At 34.3% G+C, this 19,782-nt stretch overlaps 2 protein-coding genes across 2 annotated transcripts; both read left to right on the plus strand.

The window, feature by feature from the left end:
- Positions 1–683: 683 nt before the first annotated feature.
- LOC123539446 (RING finger protein 207-like) lies at positions 684–3,264 on the plus strand. Its single transcript, XM_053530666.1, has one exon. The coding sequence runs from the start codon at positions 684–686 to the stop codon at positions 2,634–2,636; it is 1,953 nt and encodes a 650-aa protein (XP_053386641.1). The 3' UTR covers positions 2,637–3,264.
- An 8,875-nt stretch (positions 3,265–12,139) lies between these two features.
- LOC123539437 (uncharacterized) lies at positions 12,140–16,784 on the plus strand. Its single transcript, XM_045324067.2, has 2 exons — positions 12,140–12,241; positions 14,597–16,784. Coding segments are annotated over exons 1-2 (1,962 nt in total). The 5' UTR covers positions 12,140–12,239; the 3' UTR covers positions 16,557–16,784.
- Positions 16,785–19,782: the final 2,998 nt, after the last annotated feature.

Below are 19,782 nucleotides of genomic sequence, written 5' to 3' on the forward strand. Positions count from 1 at the left end.
CACTATGTTGGTTTTCTCATGGCACGGCTCATATATGGTCAGTTTCGTAACAGACGTTCCGTTCCTAAGCGAATTGCTTTAATCCTTACCATGCTGGACACGATTGATTCTGCCTTTGCGTCCAGTGTAGATCATGATCAGCCAAGATCTACGCTGTTCGCCATTCAGTCAGTATCGTTTTGGTAAGCACTCCTTTTAACAGTTAATGGTACTGTTCAAGTTGAAAGACGGACAAGTTCATTATAGAAATTTAGCAGGGTAAGGGTTGATAATACAGTTTTGACCGAAGCTAGCTTGAAAATATCTTAGTGACTAAGACTTCCATTTTACAATTTGAAGCAAGTTTTATTGGGAAGAATTTTTGATCCGTACATATTTTACTCTCCTTTGTCCATACAAATTATATAGAATCAGAGTGAAAGGTGAACCAAATCTCAATCATGAAATGTTACTAAATCGACTTCTTCCTATTTTACTTTCCTTAAATGCCAGTAGTTCAACATAATTTTTAATGGCTCGTGATATGTCACTGGAGAATATGCACGTCTCTTTTTCTTATTAATTCTAAGAGGGGTAATTGTATTTGCAACTTTTTGACGAGCGCTACATGACTTTTACCTTTCATTTTGACTAAATACTGGTATTGAATCATGATTATCAATGATCTTATTTGTCCTTTTAGGATGGCTTCGAATGACGATAGTGTAGACGGTACACAGTGTCCAATTTGCTTCGAAAAGTTTCGAGATCCCAAGGGACTTGAATGTTTGCACACATTTTGCGAATCTTGTATTCATGAATACATCATTAAACTAAAAGAAGAGCGAACAATTCTTGATGGTATACCATGTCCTCTTTGCAGGCACATTACATTTATTAAGGATTCAGATCAGCCACCGGAAACCTGGGCTAAATCATTACGTCCGAATTATGCGTTGGTATCCATTTTAGAAACAATGAAATCGGCACCGGAGAGGCAGCTAACAAAAGGAGAGAGTAAATGCTTTCCTTGTTCAGCTCAAGATCTTGATATCCCTGCGTCTGTTTACTGCAACACATGTAAAGAACACCAGTGCGATGACTGTCAGAAATGCCACGAGCGATTTTCATACATGAAAGGCCATGAAATTATTAAGTTAGAGCCTGGAATCAAACAAACAGGTCTGAAAAAGTTGAGAAAAATTTGCCAGTGCGATATACATTCAAAAGACCTAGAATTCCTGTGTAAAGATGAAAATGTCCTTTGTTGCGGAACGTGTGCTATTGTCAAACATCGAAAATGCGGCAGTGTAATTGAAATAAGCGAGATGGTCTCTTCAGAGGAATTACGACATTTAGATGTACAGAGAGAGGTTTCCGATGTAAGAAATCAAGTCTTATCAGTTTCAAAGTTCCTTACAAAGTCAGAGGATCTCATGATATCTCAGATAAAAGCATTGCCGGATTTGCTGAAGGAAACCAAGGACAAGTTCGTCAAGAAATTTGATGAATTTTCAGTCAAAATACTGAATGATGCAGAAAAGATCAAACAACAGAAATCTGCCACGATATCTGCAGAGAATCGAAAGTGTAAAGAGATCGAAGACAAACTTGAAGAGGTTCTGGAAACCGTTGTTATTTCACAGTACGCAACACAATTTCAGGCATACATCTTGCACCATCGGCTAAACAGCGTCTTAAAGGAAATAGATGATAAAAGGTCAGATGTGTTTAAAAATCTCAAAGAGGAAAGTGTAAAGTTGGAGTTTGACCGAAAACTCGTGTCACTGGTAAATTTCAAATCTCACTTCGGGTCAGTTCATGTAAATTCAAAGTATAAACATCCCGATACCGTTCCCGATCATAGAGTTGTTTCCCTGTCTGCAGAGAATAAACTAGGCGAAGACGGAAGTGTTACACTTATAACGGGAATAGATTTCATCGGAAATGGTAAATTCCTTGTTGTTAATAACAAGATAAAATCGGTCGATTTAAGAAATGACAAATTAGAAGTTGAAGCTACATACCAATTTGAATTTAATCCGCGAGGTGTCCTTGCCCTGAGTGAAGACGAATTTGCAATCACCCGGTCATTTGGCATTGAAATTTTAAGCATATGTTCTAATTGTTCCATAACGCACAAAAGCACGATTTCTACAACAACAGAAAATTACTCTCTATCACTCCTTGATGATAAACATTTTCTGGTTGGTGCTTTTAACAATACAAAGCCAGCATTCATTATTTCTCGAAGTGGGACAGAAGAACATTTTAACATTGATTTTCCATTAAAACAATACGACATAATAACGTCTCAGAGTCTAGTTTTAAACACACAAAACGGGTCAACTCTTTTCCTTGCAATGAACGACGAAAATGTTATATATGTCTATGATTTGACCAAAAATAGTTATACTAAGGTGGCCCATCCGTCTGTAATCCAGCCTTCGCACATGTGCCTCGGTCCGCTAGACACAATATTTGTGAGTTGTTGTGGGTCTCATAAAATTGCACAAATATCACAGCAAGGGAAGGTATTGAGTGTATTAGATGCCCCTCGGTATCCTATAGCGATTTCATACTCTCGGGTGTCCAAGAAGCTGATTGTTTCAACGAATGGTACGCCACACTATTTGTATAGTTTTTACGTGTGTTAGGTGTTATATGTGATCTTACTTGTAAAAGTCTGTTGTATTTTTATGTTGTATTTTTTATTTGTTTCAGGATCAGTTTCTTTAAAATGTTATTGGTGCTTTCATGAGCTATTGGTTTTCGCCGTTCTGTTTTTCAGTATTTGTATTACAATACAATATAAACCAATAGCTAATGAAAGCGTCTGTTTGATCAAAGTAATAATAAGTTAAAGACCTGATCCATAAAAAGATAAAAATCTGTCCATGTAAATCATATGCCTGTTTTGTTGTGGACATTTAAAAATAAGTTGCTAGAAGCTTCAAGAAAAATATTTTATATACATATTCAGGTATAAGACACACTTTTTCATAGGCGTCTTAGTAGTAAAATCTTTTCGTTTTTTGTTAAATTACGTTTGATACCGTTAAAGTTTCAACAAAAGACTTTGTACCAAAAATAATAAATTTGATTAAGAGTCATCTCTGACAACAACTTGTGAGAATTGTTTTGAGAGTGTACGGCCCATGACATGTTTTAGAAATTAATGAACTATATGTTTAAACAAAATATTTGTTATTCTGATGCTTTAGAAGAATTGTATTAATTTATTACTGTGTGCAATAATTGAAATATATTTTGCTAGTAAATTTATACAGGTTACCCTCCTAATGCATTTAAATGAAAATATCTATTTAATGTTTGCAACGAAATAAAATAAAATGTTTGAAAACTAACAAACTTACAAACATTACCTTGTTACTTCCCTTGAAAAGCTGTATGATAAAGCGCAAGGATAACCAAATGTAACATTGGTCCCTTTCAGGCATACAGACACTAAATAGAAAAATGGCGCCAAAAAAAATGGTAGTCGCATAATTGCGGATACAAATAGTCCTCAGTCCTTTTGCTCTGTAGAGCTATTTTCCTTATTTTCTTTGCAATTTTTTTTGCTAAAATCACATGACAGATCTATGCTTGACATGTTGGTAGCATTTTCATAATGAAATAACAATGACAAAATTTTTCATGAAAACTTAGATCATACACCACCAGTATAATTTGGGGTCTCATATTTTAGCTGATTTTGCAGTTTGTGTGTTTGACTGAAATTATTTTTCTTGCATCAAACATGACCCCCACTTTCCTTTTGATTTTTAGTTAGCACTGGCAATATTCTTCAAGAAAATGTAAGTTACAGAAATTTAAAATGGGTCCTGATTTGTGCTGCGGTCATTGGAAATAGGTCAATTTTATATAGAATAAAGAACAACAACTATTTAGTGTGTTATAACCTATAAGATGACATTGGTAAAAAGTGAAATCTGGCCAGATGATGGTGGAAATGGGCTACTATGATCAGAATTTGATAGAAAATGACAAATTAATTGCAATTTTGTTGAAAATAAGGATAAAACCCAAAAATATCACATTTTCACTGTTTTGGGTGAATTTTTTTCAGAAACTGCATATTTATAGGCTACTGATTGCTATTTTCTGGCCATCAGAGGTAAAAGTGAACATATTTAACAGTTTAAATGTGTAATTTGCATGCAGATCAGAGTAGAAAATGTCAAAACAGGGCTTTTAGGGTAACTGCTTCAAAATTATGTTGCAACAGCTATTTTTGACAAAATCTGATGCTTTGTCTTACGGTACTGAAAATGCCGTAAAAACTTGGAAACTGTTGATATCAAGCTAAAATCTTATTTTTTTCATGCATTTGGGTTTCTTGTACATTTCAAATGAAACTGGCACAGTGTCAGAGAAAAATAGAAAAATGGCGCAAAAAAAATGGTAGTCGCATAATGGCGGATACAAATAGTCCTCAGTCTTTTTGCTCTGTAGAGCTATTTTCCTTATTTTCTTTGCAATTTTTTTGCTAAAATCACATGACAGATCTATGCTTGACATGTAGGTAGCATTTTCATAATGAAATAACAACATGACAAAAATTTTCATGGAAACTTAGATCATACACCACCAGTATAACCTTCAGTTGGATTCCTCTGACTTTTTTGTTATTACCTTAGTCCAAGATGTTGTGAATGGTAAAAATAAATATGCTATTTATGAGTAGGTTTCTTAATAAAAATGATTAATCAAACCTAAATTTAGCACACAGCCACGAAAAGAAAACATTTCCTTAATCATTTTCCAATCCAATGAAATTTAGTACAGATATTGCTTATGAAAATTACAAAGAAGTCAACGATAAAAACAGAGGAAGGACCAAACTACTTCCTAGACATAATCAGGGGAAGTAACTGACTAATGTTCCCCATTCCGATGATTCAGAGAAAAAATAGTTTGCTGTTTTTACGTAGACCAGGTCGAAAATGTGGCCACTGGTATGTTGAAATTTTTTTTATGATTTGACATTGTGGCAGAATTCTTGGCATCAGTTTACCAACTTTCGAACTTTATCTAGATTTCACATAAACAAACATACTGATCAGGATTAATGACATGTGTTCTCTTGAGTGTAAAGTGTAAAATGCTTTTTCATAGAATTGACATAGTGACCTAGTTTTTTATCCAACGGACCTACTTTCAAACTAGATGAGTCTGAGGAGAATGAATATTTCTGTCAAAATTATCAAATCTCCTCGTCCGGATATCGAACTTGGGACCTCTCCATACATATTCTTGTGCTAGCCAGACAGGCTCTGTTTGTTTGAACATAATGATTTCTGCAATGCGGTTTCTTCGTTCTAGTAGGTTTTGTGAGATAAACATCAGACATGGAAGAAGGCAACTTCTAGCCGTTATTCCTACCTCGTTTATTACATCCTGCAGATTGATATCATAGACAGAGGTCATTGTAATATGTCATGATTTCTTTTATAATGTTCTTATCTTTCTATATTCATCATTACCTCAACAGAAACGCGTTAGCATACTTCAACCGTATTCATTTTTTATATCTAATAAATGATTTCATCGCAATATTTCATAAAGAAAAATAAAGAATGATAATATCATATTTCCTATACGGCGGATTCAATGTACCATCAGTTTGAATAAGCTATTCAATGTTTTATAATCTTAAATATTCGATCACCAAGTGTGTAGTGGTTTCTATTACAATTATGCCAACTTAATATTTTCCAAGGTGTACGTCTTACCTTGACAACTATGAACCTATGCGATGTTTGGCCAACAAGAAGTTGTCTTTCATACAATTGTAAGTGCAATATATTGTACATCTAGTATTATTCCACTGCATAACAATTTTTTAAATGTTACTTCTGTTTGTTCTGCATATGACATTTTCCACGAACTGGTCAATTTACGCCAATCTTACTGTACGTTGAAGTCAAATATTTCTATTTAAGAAATTTGTTTAAATTTCAGCGAAATGAACGTTGTCCATGACAACACGCGGACCTCGTCAAAACAGAGGCGCGCTACGCTAAGACTCAGGGGCGTTATTGTAACTGGTGAATATTTTGGAGGCTGATTTAAAAAGAACGTCATGATTTTAATGGAAGGGATAACGAGAATGTAAATACAAGAGATTTTCCCCCCATTCTTATCCTTTCCTGATATTTATTTTATTACTCAAACGAGTTTATTTTAATGTCCTAGTTATTAAGGCTACTTTTTAAAAGGTCACGCACTTGAAATTTTTTCTGAAATTAATTGTTTATTGTCAAAATAATTCATCAGAATGGTTTAAAATATCTGGAATGTTCTCTAGAATACTCGAGTATGTATCTTTACAATATTAGCATTGCAAGTCACTGGCACCAGATCAGAAAAATGCCTCCGTACGCATTATACCCTACCCCTAGGTATTCTATAAGAACCATGATCATGAACGGGAAAATATACTTACTCGTTTGAATCGCGCGAATCTGTGCTTACGGGAAACCTACCCTTACTTTTTAGACTTTTATAGGTATAGTTATTTCTTCTCGAAATTCTACATTGAAGAAAAAAAGAAAGTTTCGCATAATTTACAGTATCACAACGGATCAGAGGAGGAGGGCGAATGATTTAATTCATATTGTCTTTTATCAGGTCAATGAAATATTCCGTGACTTGTATGTCTAAATTTATCATTTAAGTTACCTCAACAGAAACGCAATAAAATAGAAAACGTGGAAGCTCCACAGGTCGCTCAACACAACAAAAACGAAAATGTTGCAGGTTAGGTTTGATTGAGCCTGTTCACGGACGGTAGTGGAAATGCATGCCACCGTCCACGCCCTCTAGCCCCGGGGTTGAGCAGAACTCAACATTTACACATGCTACAAGTACAAAAATCAATCTAGAAGCATCCGCAAATGTCATACGACGGTGCACATGGAACCTTCAATGATACACTAGCGTGTAATTCCATGAAAAGCGGCATATGGAAAACAATGGGCAGAACTAAACAAACTGGAATTTAGAAAGGGGATCTGAGGTTATGGAACCTGCGGATCACAGGAACTGCCAAAAGACAAAAAGCAGGCACCATATCCAAGGGGTGTTTATACAATACCCAAAGCTTTGAAAGCGGGAGATAGGAACCACCCAGGCCGAAACGATCATGCTGATAAACTAACGAGTACGAATAACACGACATAAAAGTTTAGTTTAATCATATTTTATTGTATATATAATTATATACATATTCAATACACACACACACACACGCACACACACACACGCACACACACAACAAGCATACATAAATACATCAATGTAAATATACAAAAGGGTTGGGCCAGAAGTTATAACAACATTATCGGGTCGTGCTGAACGATCTGAGAAGATCGAAATATTACAGCCCTGATTGAAGTCTTGAACACGTTAGTAAGAATTTTCTCGCATTTTTACAAAAAATGAAATCTTAATTATCAAGCTAAACAATTATTAGATCCGTTATAAGAGATTTTTTTATATAAAGACAAATATAATATATGATATATCCCAGTTTATGTACGTTTTGTAAATTTTATTGAAGCAGAAACGAATTACTAAATGTTTTGCGGCCACGTAGAACAGTCACATTGCATAAATAAAATCAATATGATATATTTTAGCTGTTACCCCAGTGCGTCTATTGCATACATGTTATATCTATGGAAACATGTGATGGTTGGCCAACAAAAGGTTGATCAAAGGGCTTTGGCTTGAGATATATACCATTCAAAGACATTTTGTAAATACTTTTACACACATTGTATAAACATAATATTAACGTGATAACTATGTTATTTAACATTGTTTCGCTGTATAAGAATTCTTGAACTTTTTTATTGATAAATACCTGATTTCTGTTTATATTGCATATATTTTTTTTATCTATTCCTTACCTATTTTGGTATTTTGCATAGAATTAAAATGTCCTTTTTTGATTATTTTGAAGCAACCCGTCTGCTATATTTTTTCCGCTACGGTTTCTTTTTGTTGTTGGCCTACTTTGCGATGCATGGCTCTATGGCTGTTTTGGTCGCTGTGTGCTTCTTGGAAATCTACCCTTATATTTTATTTTAATAAGATTATATAATGTGAGAACACAGAACACTACAAATTTATAATATGTACTTGTTTGATAACAGCATATGTTCATTGTTTTGCCGGAAGGGAAAATATTCTGTATTTAGGTTAAAGGTCAGTAATTCAAATCCTTCTTTGTTTCATATAAAAAACGACAACTTCAGGTCGTCTTCACGTACCTTTAGAGAACATCACTTTTTCCTACACCTATTTTTCATAAAAGTTCTATCACAAATTAACGAAAAAATGAAAAGAAAATAGGGGGTTATGTAGTTCCTAGTGAAATGCCAGTCAGTTGTGGTCTGCTACCCTAAAAATGGCGCATATTTGCTCTCGTCCGCGCAATAAACACCTACTTCCGGTTTCGATCTGCAACACTTGCCATGTGGGGTGTATGAACAAGAAAACCGTCTCATTTCATGCACAATGTATTCTAGTAGTGAAAAATGGTGATTAAAGCACTCGTTCTACACGAATTTGCGCAAAAAATGGGAAAATTAGGATCTATTTATTATGGACTTCTTTCGACTACACCACGGAAGCACATTTTCGACCGAATTACTGACCTTATCCCTTTACCTAAAAGCGGAAACCCTGTACTAAACTGATAATGACGGTGTTAAAGCCATTGAATTTATTGCGAACTTCGGCGTATAATGTTAGCATTCTGTTTTTGCCACTGGCCGTTAAAGACGGTGCCCCACTGTGTTCCTTTGTTTGTCATGGTGCGTTTGCTTTGTGTGAGTGAGCACGTCTGCGTGCTGTGAGTGCTTTTTGTGACATGGATTTCCCCTTTTAAGAGAGTTTTATTAATGTTCTGAAACAAGACTATGTATCTTTGATTTAAGATCCTGCATCATACGATTATTCATTTGTTTGAAAAAGTGCAGATTATTGGTCTTGAATTACGTAAATACATTGAAAGTGATCACTCTAGCAATAAAATACCCATATTTATAATTCATGTTTTTGCCTCAGGAAAGTAATACAAGACAGGAATTGAAAATACTTTGTCATGGGCTACAGAAAGCAAACTACTTTAATTATAAAGCTTTATATAAACGGTATTTTAGTACGAATTCCTCCGTGTTTTAATGGTTAAGAAGGGAGGAAAGTTTCTATGGCCGAAGCAACCCGGTTTCGATCCAGACACAGACATGTTTAAAGTTCTTTAAACTGGTTTAGAAACAGAAACTAATATTCTAATTCTCATTATAGAACCATTTTAAAAGAAAGATTATTGTAGCAAATATCTGACCAGTCCCGTTAAAAAGAAGTTAATTCAAATTAGTTTATCTAAATAATCAATTTTAAATAGATTATACGATTTCTAAAAGATTCAAAATGAAATTTTCAAATAGGCTAAATGTCGCTATACGAAGTACGCAGCACATAAAACAAAATATAAAAAGAACATCAACAAAAACATTAACCATGAGTTGCTACCTTAACCCTTACCATGCTAAATTTCTATTATGGACTGGTCCATCTTCCAATTTGGGCAGTACCATTTATCATTTGAAGGGGTGTTTACTAAAAATTTACTGACTGAATAGCGAACAGTGCAGACCATGATCAGACTGCACGGATGTGCAGGCTGATCTTGGTCTGCACTGGTCGCAAAGCCAGAATAACTTGCCGCCAGCAGGCTAAGGGTTAAGGGCTGGCTTAGATAGTTAAATAGCAATATGATTTCATTAAATGGATGGAAATGACAAATTGTATGAATTTTATGCACCTTCATCACCGTACATTCATATGTGGTCAGATAAACGTAATTAACTCCCAGATTAGCATTGTTACATGTTTCCGTCGTCTTTATATTGTGATCAGATATAGAATTGCAAGTGTAATGCTGATGCTGCTTTTGCACAGAGCGAGAGAGAGATAGATAGATAGAGAGAGAGAGCATTATCAATATTTAAAATGTTAAATACAGTGCTTAGCATTGTACTTACCTAGTTCAATGGTCTTTATTTAATCCATTGCATTTTAATCCAATTAGTGCTGAAGAACGAAAACTTCACATTATATCTGTATAATACATACATGTACACTACAATTCCAAAACATTTTAATTGATACGTAATTGAACATAAATCAGGATTTTGCTTATTTATATATTGATATTCCGCCCTTTACTTGAATTTTTAAAATGTTTTTCTAAAACGTCAATTTATGGTTATCAAAACGATTCGTGAATGTTCTGTTTTTGTTGCAAGACTAACGTATGTTACTGGCCTATACCTTGAAAAAAATCTGTAACATTTATAACGCCACTGGAAGCCTAAATATTGGTAAGACTTGAAAATGTTACTTTGGGAAACCCATAAACAGTGAAGAAATGCATGTAGGTGTATGAGGCATAATATAACTTCTTTAAACAAGTCTTTAAAGTTTGTAAACTAGTTGAATATTAAAATAATGCTGGAATAATTCACCCATCATAATTTAACAGATGTTGATATATACTTTTATCATCTAATCGGCCAAATTACAGATATAATGATAATAATAATAATGATAATAGTAATAATTAAAAATGACAATCGTGTTAAATATGCTTAGAGCAAATTTAAATAAGTGCCATCGCTTTTATATCAAGAATCAGAATGAAGGGAGTATTTTCCATATTTTTCTATATGAAAATACCTATCACTGAAAATCCATACACCTGCCGATGAAATAATGAGATAATACACGAATTATAGAAATGATTGAAGAAATCCTTCAGTGCCTAAAAATATGCATTTTGTCTCAGACAGCATGAAAGATTTTGAGGTGATAGGGATTGATTATCTTATCATTTTAGTAAAACTGATTTTTACCTTACACTGATATACTTAAATGTTCAGGTATACTTGTTGCAGTTTCTGCCTGTATCTTGTACTGATTTGGAATGTTGATATAAAAAAATGCAGCAGGTAATAAGCTACATTGAAAGCATGATATATTTCGTGGCGATGATACAAGAATAAACCAGCTTCCTCTGTCCATTGTTTAGATGGAGTTTATTGGAATCCTATACACATCGGATATTTTATAATTCCCCTTGTAGATACGTTGTAAGACGGATGTTTGGAGAAGGTAACACATAAAATGTAATTTTTACAATAGCCCAATTTATTTTATCATACTGATAAGCAGACATTTTATATAGCGATTAAGGTAATATTCAATGACGTTTTACAACTTTCTTATCTTTCTAAAATTGCCATTACATCAACCCTAATTTGTCCGGTACAACAGAAATGCAATAAAATCTTTCAAAATAGCAGTATCATCATGTTAACAGGTCTGATGGACGATTTAGTCGCAATGGTTCAATTACTCAAGGAATTATCAGTTGATTTTAGGAGACTGCTTTATGTCAAGGCAAGGACAAAATGTTATATGAACATTTTTGAAATTAAAAAATGCATATCCTTGGAAACATTTTTTTGCATATATCCAATACACAACCAAGGTAGCTCTAAGTTGTTTTAAAAATTGCATATTTGTTCAAATTACTTAAATATAATGGAAATGTGAAAAGAAAACACTACCTTTCAGATATTGTCACAATTTGTTATTACCAACGACATGAATGCAAAAAAAATGTACAGGGAAATTTAGGATATTGTATAGTTTAGATATGTATGTCGCAAAATACCGTCGAAGTTTACCGAAAATCCCTGTTACGGATGAAGTAGATCAAACAGTAGATCCATTTGAAAGACAAAATAAATTCATTTATTATAAAATTACCATATATATTAAGTCGTTTAACTGTTTTTTAATACTGGAAAAGGTCTGATCAAAATGTTCTTAAACTTGATAACTCTACACAAATTTGTATTCAGTTTCAAGACAGGAAATTATACAATTGTTTTTATGTATTTTGGTACATTTTTTTAATTATATCATTTACGGTCATATATTCCCTGTTAAAAAGATTGTGGTCTGTTGGAGATGCACCGGTAAGAACGTTAAGTGGAGTTTTTTACGTGACTGTATAATGTATTTCTGTGCCGTGATGTGCTTACTGTCGCTAGAGTGGCAATTTATCTTACTGTACGCCAGCTAACTATCCGCTCTCTTGATAAGCGGTATTACACGGAACACATGGAATATGAATAGTTGTAAAGTTAATTAGTATGTAAGTACATTTTTGTTACATTACATTAAAGGTATACAGTACTGTATGACACATACTGATCACTGATAAACTTATTTATCAGAAATAAATACTCTACTTTCGCTTCCGTCGTGTTTCGATCTTCAGCAAGGTCGGTACATGTTTCGGTTGGGATGAACTAGCTCGAAGACTTTCCTTTGTCAGTCTATACTCTGTTGCTTAACTACATAGCTGTTAAAGGGGGAACTAGAGTATATAAGCCACAGGATGGAGCTGGGACAGACTCTATAATTTTATGCAAGCTTCACATCAGGGACCCTTTTTAAAACAAAACATATCTGAAAAACAGTAGAGCTAGTTTGTTTTTTTCTTCTGAAAATTGGCAAATTTGTACATTGTGAGTTTTAACAGCTATTCCAAATATCTGATTCTGTAGTATTTTGCAAAGGCCTGTCGGGAGAAAATTTGAATTTGAATTTCTCAGGGAGGTGTGGCCAACGGACGAAACACTGTTTGTAAACAAAGCTTATAAATATACTTATAGCAGTATACATGTACTGTCCTCGTTTGTTGAATACAGTATTAAATTCTTATTCAATAAAATGTAATATGCAAGTTTAACTCAGTGTGGTCACAATAATCTAGCAGTTAAATTTAAGCAACAATAACATTTAAAAAGCAATAGGACAAAGTAATGACATCTGTCGTCTGCTTACTGCATATTGATTATTTTTAGCACAGGAGTGTTACACTTCAGAGCGGTCTCCCACGGTCTAAAAACATATTTCATGATAGTGGAACAGTAATACGAATCTATAACCATCGAATAGGATATGATATCACTAATTCCCTGCTCAGACTGAACATGTGTATTATTATTGGGCGGGCTGTAATTGGCGGCTGAGATAAAAAAAAGCCACTAAATATAATCTAGTTTGCATTCACATTAGGCAGTAGAATGTGGATTAAGGTATATGCATGCAAGAGTCATGAATATCTATAGCATTGTTGCATTATGGGAAGAAAACATGGATGTAGAAACATAGTTGTTTTAGGTAGCAGGGTACACTTCGAATTTTGGCCCCCGTCAATATTTGTTATAAATAGAACTTCGTGATTTTGGATGTCTGTAAATTAAGGTGAGAGATAATGATTATCAATTCTTTAGAAAATTTATACAGCCGATACATGTAAAATTCTGATGTCAGTTGGAAAACTAACTGCTGGTAGCTTTGTATTATCAATGAGACACCTTTTCGCGGAAAAATTCAAATCACGGAAGGGTTCTGTGCTTGATGATTGATACTCAGAAACATTTTCACTATTTTATGAAAAAACGAGCTGGATGGGCCCCCATTCCGTTTATATCCTGACGTTCAGTAAGGACTTTTAAATTGAGAAATGCAATAAAATTGGGCATTGTTCTTGCAGCGGGATCATTGCAGGCTTTTCAAACAGTGCAAAATTGATGATTTTGGCATGCTATTTTTCATGGATGGTGTAAACCTTTCGTTTTGATAACTTTCTTTAATCTTGTATGAGAATCCTGATCTTGTCATTAATTAAAAGCACAAAACATGCACACAATTTATAAAATGGCCACCCAGATTCTGCTCATAAGGGAAGTGCAATATTGCGACTCGCTACATGTAAGACCGTCCTTGCCCAAAATTTTCGCATCTAAGTGTACCCTGCTACCTTAAAGGAAAGAACTGTAATAAACAAAAAAGATAACAATCAAGGAGGCCTGCAGATATATAAAGGAGATGTAAAATTCACAGTAATTGAATCCATTGTTTATAAGCACTAAAGATAGACATGCAGTATTCTCCCGCCAAAATGTCAGATTTTGTGGGAAAGCCAAATAAATTTTAAAACCATAAGCGAATATATCTCAGTGCAACGTCATTAAAATCGGCTCCTTACTACTTTAAATTTTCAGTTCCATTTAACGCCAGTGGTTTACAAAAAAAAAAATACCTGCAGTTAAACATAATTCGGAATGGCCCATGCTCTGTCATATATTACTTCCTTGGAGAATGTACAAATCTCTTTACTTAAAATCTGTTAATGTGTTTTGCAGACTCTTGACGAGCACTAAATGCCTTTTGCCTTTCATTTTAAGTGAAGCCGTATGACAACAGGACACTTCCATTCTGTTACATATTGTTGTATGCTATTTCGGCAAGTTTAGGCTATAACAAAATATTGCTTTTCATAACCACCGGATAATGCCGAAATCGCATACGGAGAATGCCGAAATCGCATACGGAGAAACACGTAATCAAACGGAAATTGCCGATTGCCATTACGGGTCAAGTACTTTAAATACACATTAGTATCGAAAAAATTAATGTTCTTGTCCTGTTCTTTTAGGATGGCTTCGAATTATCAGCATGATGGTGCAGATGGTACACAGTGTCCAATTTGCTTCGAACAGTTTCGAGATCCAAAGGGACTTGAATGCTTGCACACATTTTGCGAATCTTGTATTCATGAATACATCATTAAACTAAAAGAAAAGCGAAATATTCTCAACGGCATAGAATGTCCTCTTTGCAGACATGTCACAGCTGTAAAAGATTCAAGTCAGTCTCCTGAAAACTGGGCTAAATCATTACGACCAAATTATGCATTGGTATCGCTTTTAGAAACAATGCAATCGTTACAGGAGGGACATCACACAAAAGAAGAGCATAAATGCTTTCCTTGTTCAGCTCAAGATCTTGATATACCTGCTTCTGTTTTCTGTAGAACATGTAAAGAACACCAGTGTGATGACTGTCAAAAGAGCCACGAGCGATTTACATATATGAAAGGCCATAAAATAATCATATTGGAGTCTGGACTCAAACAAACAGGTCGTAAGAAGTTGCGAAAAATTTGCCAATGTGATATACATTCAAAACACCTAGAATTCTTGTGCACAGATGAAAATGTTCTTTGTTGCAGTACGTGTGCTGTTGTCAAACATCGAAAATGCGATAATGTGATTGAAGTAAGCGAGATGGCTTCTACAGAGAAATTACGGCAATTAGATGTACAGAATGAGGTTTCGGGTGTGAGAAATCAAGTCTTATCAGTTTCAAAGTTCCTTTCAAAATCAGAGGATCTCCTGACATCTCAGATAAAAGCATTACCGGATTTGCTGGAGGAAAACAAGCACAAGTTCGTCAAGAATTTTGATGAATTTTCAGCCAAAATTCTGAATGATGTAGAAAAGATTAAGCAGCAGAAGTTCGCCGCGATATCTGAAAAGAAGCGAAAATGTAAAGAGATTGAAGACAAACTCGGTGCGGTTCTGAAAACCGTTGATATTTCACAGTACGCAACACCGCTTCAGTCATACATCTTACACCATCGACTAAACAACTTAATGAGAGAAATATCTGATAAAAAGTCAGATGTTTTCCCAAATCTCAAAGAGGAAAGTATAAAGCTAGAGTTTGACCGAAACCTCGTGTCTCTAGTAAATTCCAAATCTCACTTCGGATCAGTTCGTGTAGATTCCAAATTGAAACAACACGATACCGTTCCCGATTACAGGGTTGTATCCTTGTCCGCAGAGAAAAAATTAGGCAAAGATGGAACTGTTGCATTTATAACAGGAATAGATTTCATTGGAAATGGAAAATTCCTAGTTGTTAATAACATATCAAAATCAGTTGATTTAAGAAATGAAAAATTAGAAGTGGAATATACATATCGATTGGAATTTAATCCGCGAGATATTCTTGCCCTGAGTGAGAACGAATTTGCAATAACTAGGTCATTTGGAATTGAGGTTTATAACATATGTTCTAAAAGCTCCATAATGCACAAAGACACGATTACTACAACAACCGAAAATTACTCTCTGTCACTCCTAGATGATGATCATTTTGTGGTTGGTGTTTTTAACAATACAAAGCCAGCAATAATTGTTTCTCGAAGTGGGACAGAAGAACACTTTAACCTTGATTTTCCACTAAGAAAGTACGATATTAAAACATCGCAGTGTTTAGTTTTAAACACAGGAGATGGGTCAACTCTTTTCCTAACAATTATCAATGACAATTATATACATGTTTTTGATCTGACTAACAAAACCTGTACTAGAGTGACCCACCCATCTGTGATACAGCCGAGGTACATATGTGTCGGTCCAATGGACACAATTTTTGTGAGTTGTTATGGATCTCATAAAATTGCACAAATATCACAGCAAGGAAAGGTAATAAGTGTTCTAGATGCTCCCCGGTATCTTAAAGCGCTTTCATACTCTCGGTTGTGCAAGAAGCTGATTGTTTCAACTGGCGATATGCCATACTCCTTGCATAGTTTTCACGTTTGTTAGTTGTTATACATGAGTAAACTATGAGTTTACTTTAAAATGCTATGTTGTATTTTATTTGTTTATGGATCAGTTTTTAAAGTGTTGTTGATTTGATGATTCAGATGCTTTCGAAGGAGGGGTCTGTTGGTCGGTACCAATGCGTTTCTGGATGATAACTCAAGAACGCTTAAGCCTAGGATCATGAAAGTTGACAGGGCGGTTGGTCATAACCAGTAGATAATCCCTATTGATTTTGAGATCAGTAGGTCAATGGTCAATTCAATTCAATTTATTTGCATTATATGGCCTCCGGCCCAAATACAATATATACAACATGAGATAAACATAATGCATGAGGTTATGACATAAACAGCTGGACGGCATAGTCAATGTTAAACCATGATGACGTATTATAGTTAACAATGCATATCAGAATTCATATTTAACTGAACATTTCTAAATATTTGTCCCTCTCTTTAAAAGAGTAGTAAAGATACATGGCAACTTTTCTAATTAAATTCACATTTTCGTCTGACATCAAAGAATAAAACTTTTCTAGGGTTGGATATTGACAATAATACATAGGTAGATATTTTTTACGAATATCAGCATATAAAGGGCATGATAACATGAAATGATATTCATCTTCCAGTACAGTTTCACAGTACAGACATACTCGATATTCTCTAGATATGTTATAATGTCTACCTTTTTCTATCATTAAACAATGCGAAGAGCTACGGAATCTTGCCATACAATTTCTAAATTTCTCAACATCTATTGCAATAATATATTTTTCAACTCCAAAACAGTATTTATAGTTACAATAGTATTGCAGTTTAATATTGTCTCTACACCTTGACTGCCAGTTTTGTATGAACTGGTCTTTTAAAGTTTGAACGTACTGAATTAGAAATATCCTTGGGTTTGCAACATTTTGTGTTTCCCATACATATCCAAACCCATTGCTGTATAAATTACGCTTAACATCAGTAACCCAATTTTCAAACCCTATATTGTCATAATACATAAGCATTTCATAACACAATCTTGTATATCTATCTTTAGGAAGATTAAGTAATCTTAACCAATATTTAATACATCGTTTTGAAGCATATATGTGCATAGGATATCTTCCTGTATCCCCAAGTACAGCATCATTACATGCAGAGTTATATACATTCAAAAATCGTTTGCAAGCATATACCTGTACTGTTTCTATGCATTGTGGGTGTTTTAAACCCCAAAGTTCAGAACCATACAACATAATAGATGCAATTTTCGAATCAAACACTTTAAAAAACGTTTTATATGGCAGACAAGATAAATGTTGAAGAGAACTAAAAATGTACATAAGTACCTTCTTCGCTTTCACAGACATGACCTCTGCCATTTTATACATTGATAATCTGTTTGTAAAGAATATACCGACATAAGTAAAACCATTGACAATTTCAAGCTGTTTGCCATTATATAACCATTTTTCTCTTCTCGCCAACCTTCCACCTCGTTTAAATACAAGTACTTTCGATTTCGTGATGTTTACAATTAATTTACTCCTTAAACAAAACTGATATAAAACATTTAATTGTTTTTGTAAGCCAACAACAGTATCAGAAATCAAAGCAATATCATCAGCAAACATAAGCAAAAAAATTTCAACAATATCTGGAAATAACTGAATCCCTCTGATGTTATCTTCACATAACATTGAATAAAGTTCATTTATGAACATTGCAAATAAAATGGGGCTCAGACTAAAGCCCTGGCGTAAACCAACCGGACACGTAAATATGTCTGACACACCCTCGTTGGTTCTTACACATGCTTTGACTGATGAATAAATGCCCTGTATTGACTTATATTCTTGCATAAAAACTACTTTTTTCACTGGATCCGCCCATGTATTAACGGGAGAAAAATCGTGTGCAAACAAGGCAATTCACGTGCTGTTAATACCCGATTTTTATTTTTGAAATGCTTTGCCAGGGATATATGTATGTATTTTTACGCACACTGATATTTGGCATCTGCGTCTTGTTTCTTCCTTAACAACCTCATCTTGTAGCATTATAAATACAATGTAATCCATAGTATGTTTAGCTGTATCTGTTTCCAACCCCAAACGTACTGCCCCCACCAATGTACGCCCTAGCTTCTCTTAGAGTTCACTCCCTTTACAAAGCGTCTGTTCAGTTATTGTAAATAACTGTGAATAAATAAGTATCGCGTGTAACTTGTGCTATTGTTCGTTTTTAGGTATTATATTTATGATTTTGGTAAGTATCAGTCGGTATGTTTTTATCTAATTTCTCGAAGAATTTATATAAACAGCTTGGAAACTTGACACTACGTTCGTACTTATCCGTACTCCAACTGCGTGTCCGTACTCAATATAACTCGAATGCAAAGTTATTATTCTTGAAATTGTGATCGAGTCCACCAAATTGTAAAATGATATGAACAATTATTGGTAATTTTATGTTTGTAATAATGAGAGATAAAAAATCGCTTAAAACCCTTTAGGAGGTGCTTTTGATAGCGTTGTTTATTTCCGGGCCCTGGATATGGATATTTAAAACATGTTTACCGTTTCCAAGAACAACTGGAATGGTAAATAAAAAATGTACCGGAATCGTCAAGTCATCACGTATGAAAACAATGCATAAATCGTCGTGAAATATATTTTTATGCAAGAATAGCGACAATACACGTTTGTTTTGTGTATTAACATCTGCAGAAGCCCTTGGGATATGTTTGTGACCTCGACCTTCGGTCTCGGTCACAAACAATCCCGCGGGCTTCTGCAGACGTTAATACACAAAAAAACGTGTATTATCCCTACATAAGTGACCCTTTACACAATTTCGTTTTAATATATCATACAAAATCGACCGATCGACTGAATCAAAGGCTTTTTGAAAGTCTATGAAAGCTACATATACAGGTTTCCCTTTCATACATAAGTATTTATTAACAATGGAATATAAAATAAAAGCATTGTCAACTGTAGTATAACCCGCTCTAAAACCTGCTTGGGATTCCGAAAGTTTGTTATAAGCCTCAACATAAAAGGTAAGTCTTTTAGTAATTATTGATATATACACTTTACTAAAAACATCTAGTAATGCTATACCCCTGTAATTATCAGGGTTGCTATAACTGCCCTTTTTGTGTAGTGGTATAATGACTGATTTTGCCCAGTTATCTGGAAATTCACCTCTAGAAAACAATCTATTAAAAAGTT

Source organism: Mercenaria mercenaria, chromosome 18 (genome assembly GCF_021730395.1).
Source record: "Mercenaria mercenaria strain notata chromosome 18, MADL_Memer_1, whole genome shotgun sequence".
Lineage (NCBI taxonomy): Eukaryota > Metazoa > Mollusca > Bivalvia > Venerida > Veneridae > Mercenaria > Mercenaria mercenaria.

Excerpts from the sequence above, each read along its gene's own strand:
- LOC123539446 (XM_053530666.1), top strand. The coding sequence starts at position 684 with ATGGCTTCGAATGACGATAGTGTAGACGGTACACAGTGTCCAATTTGC.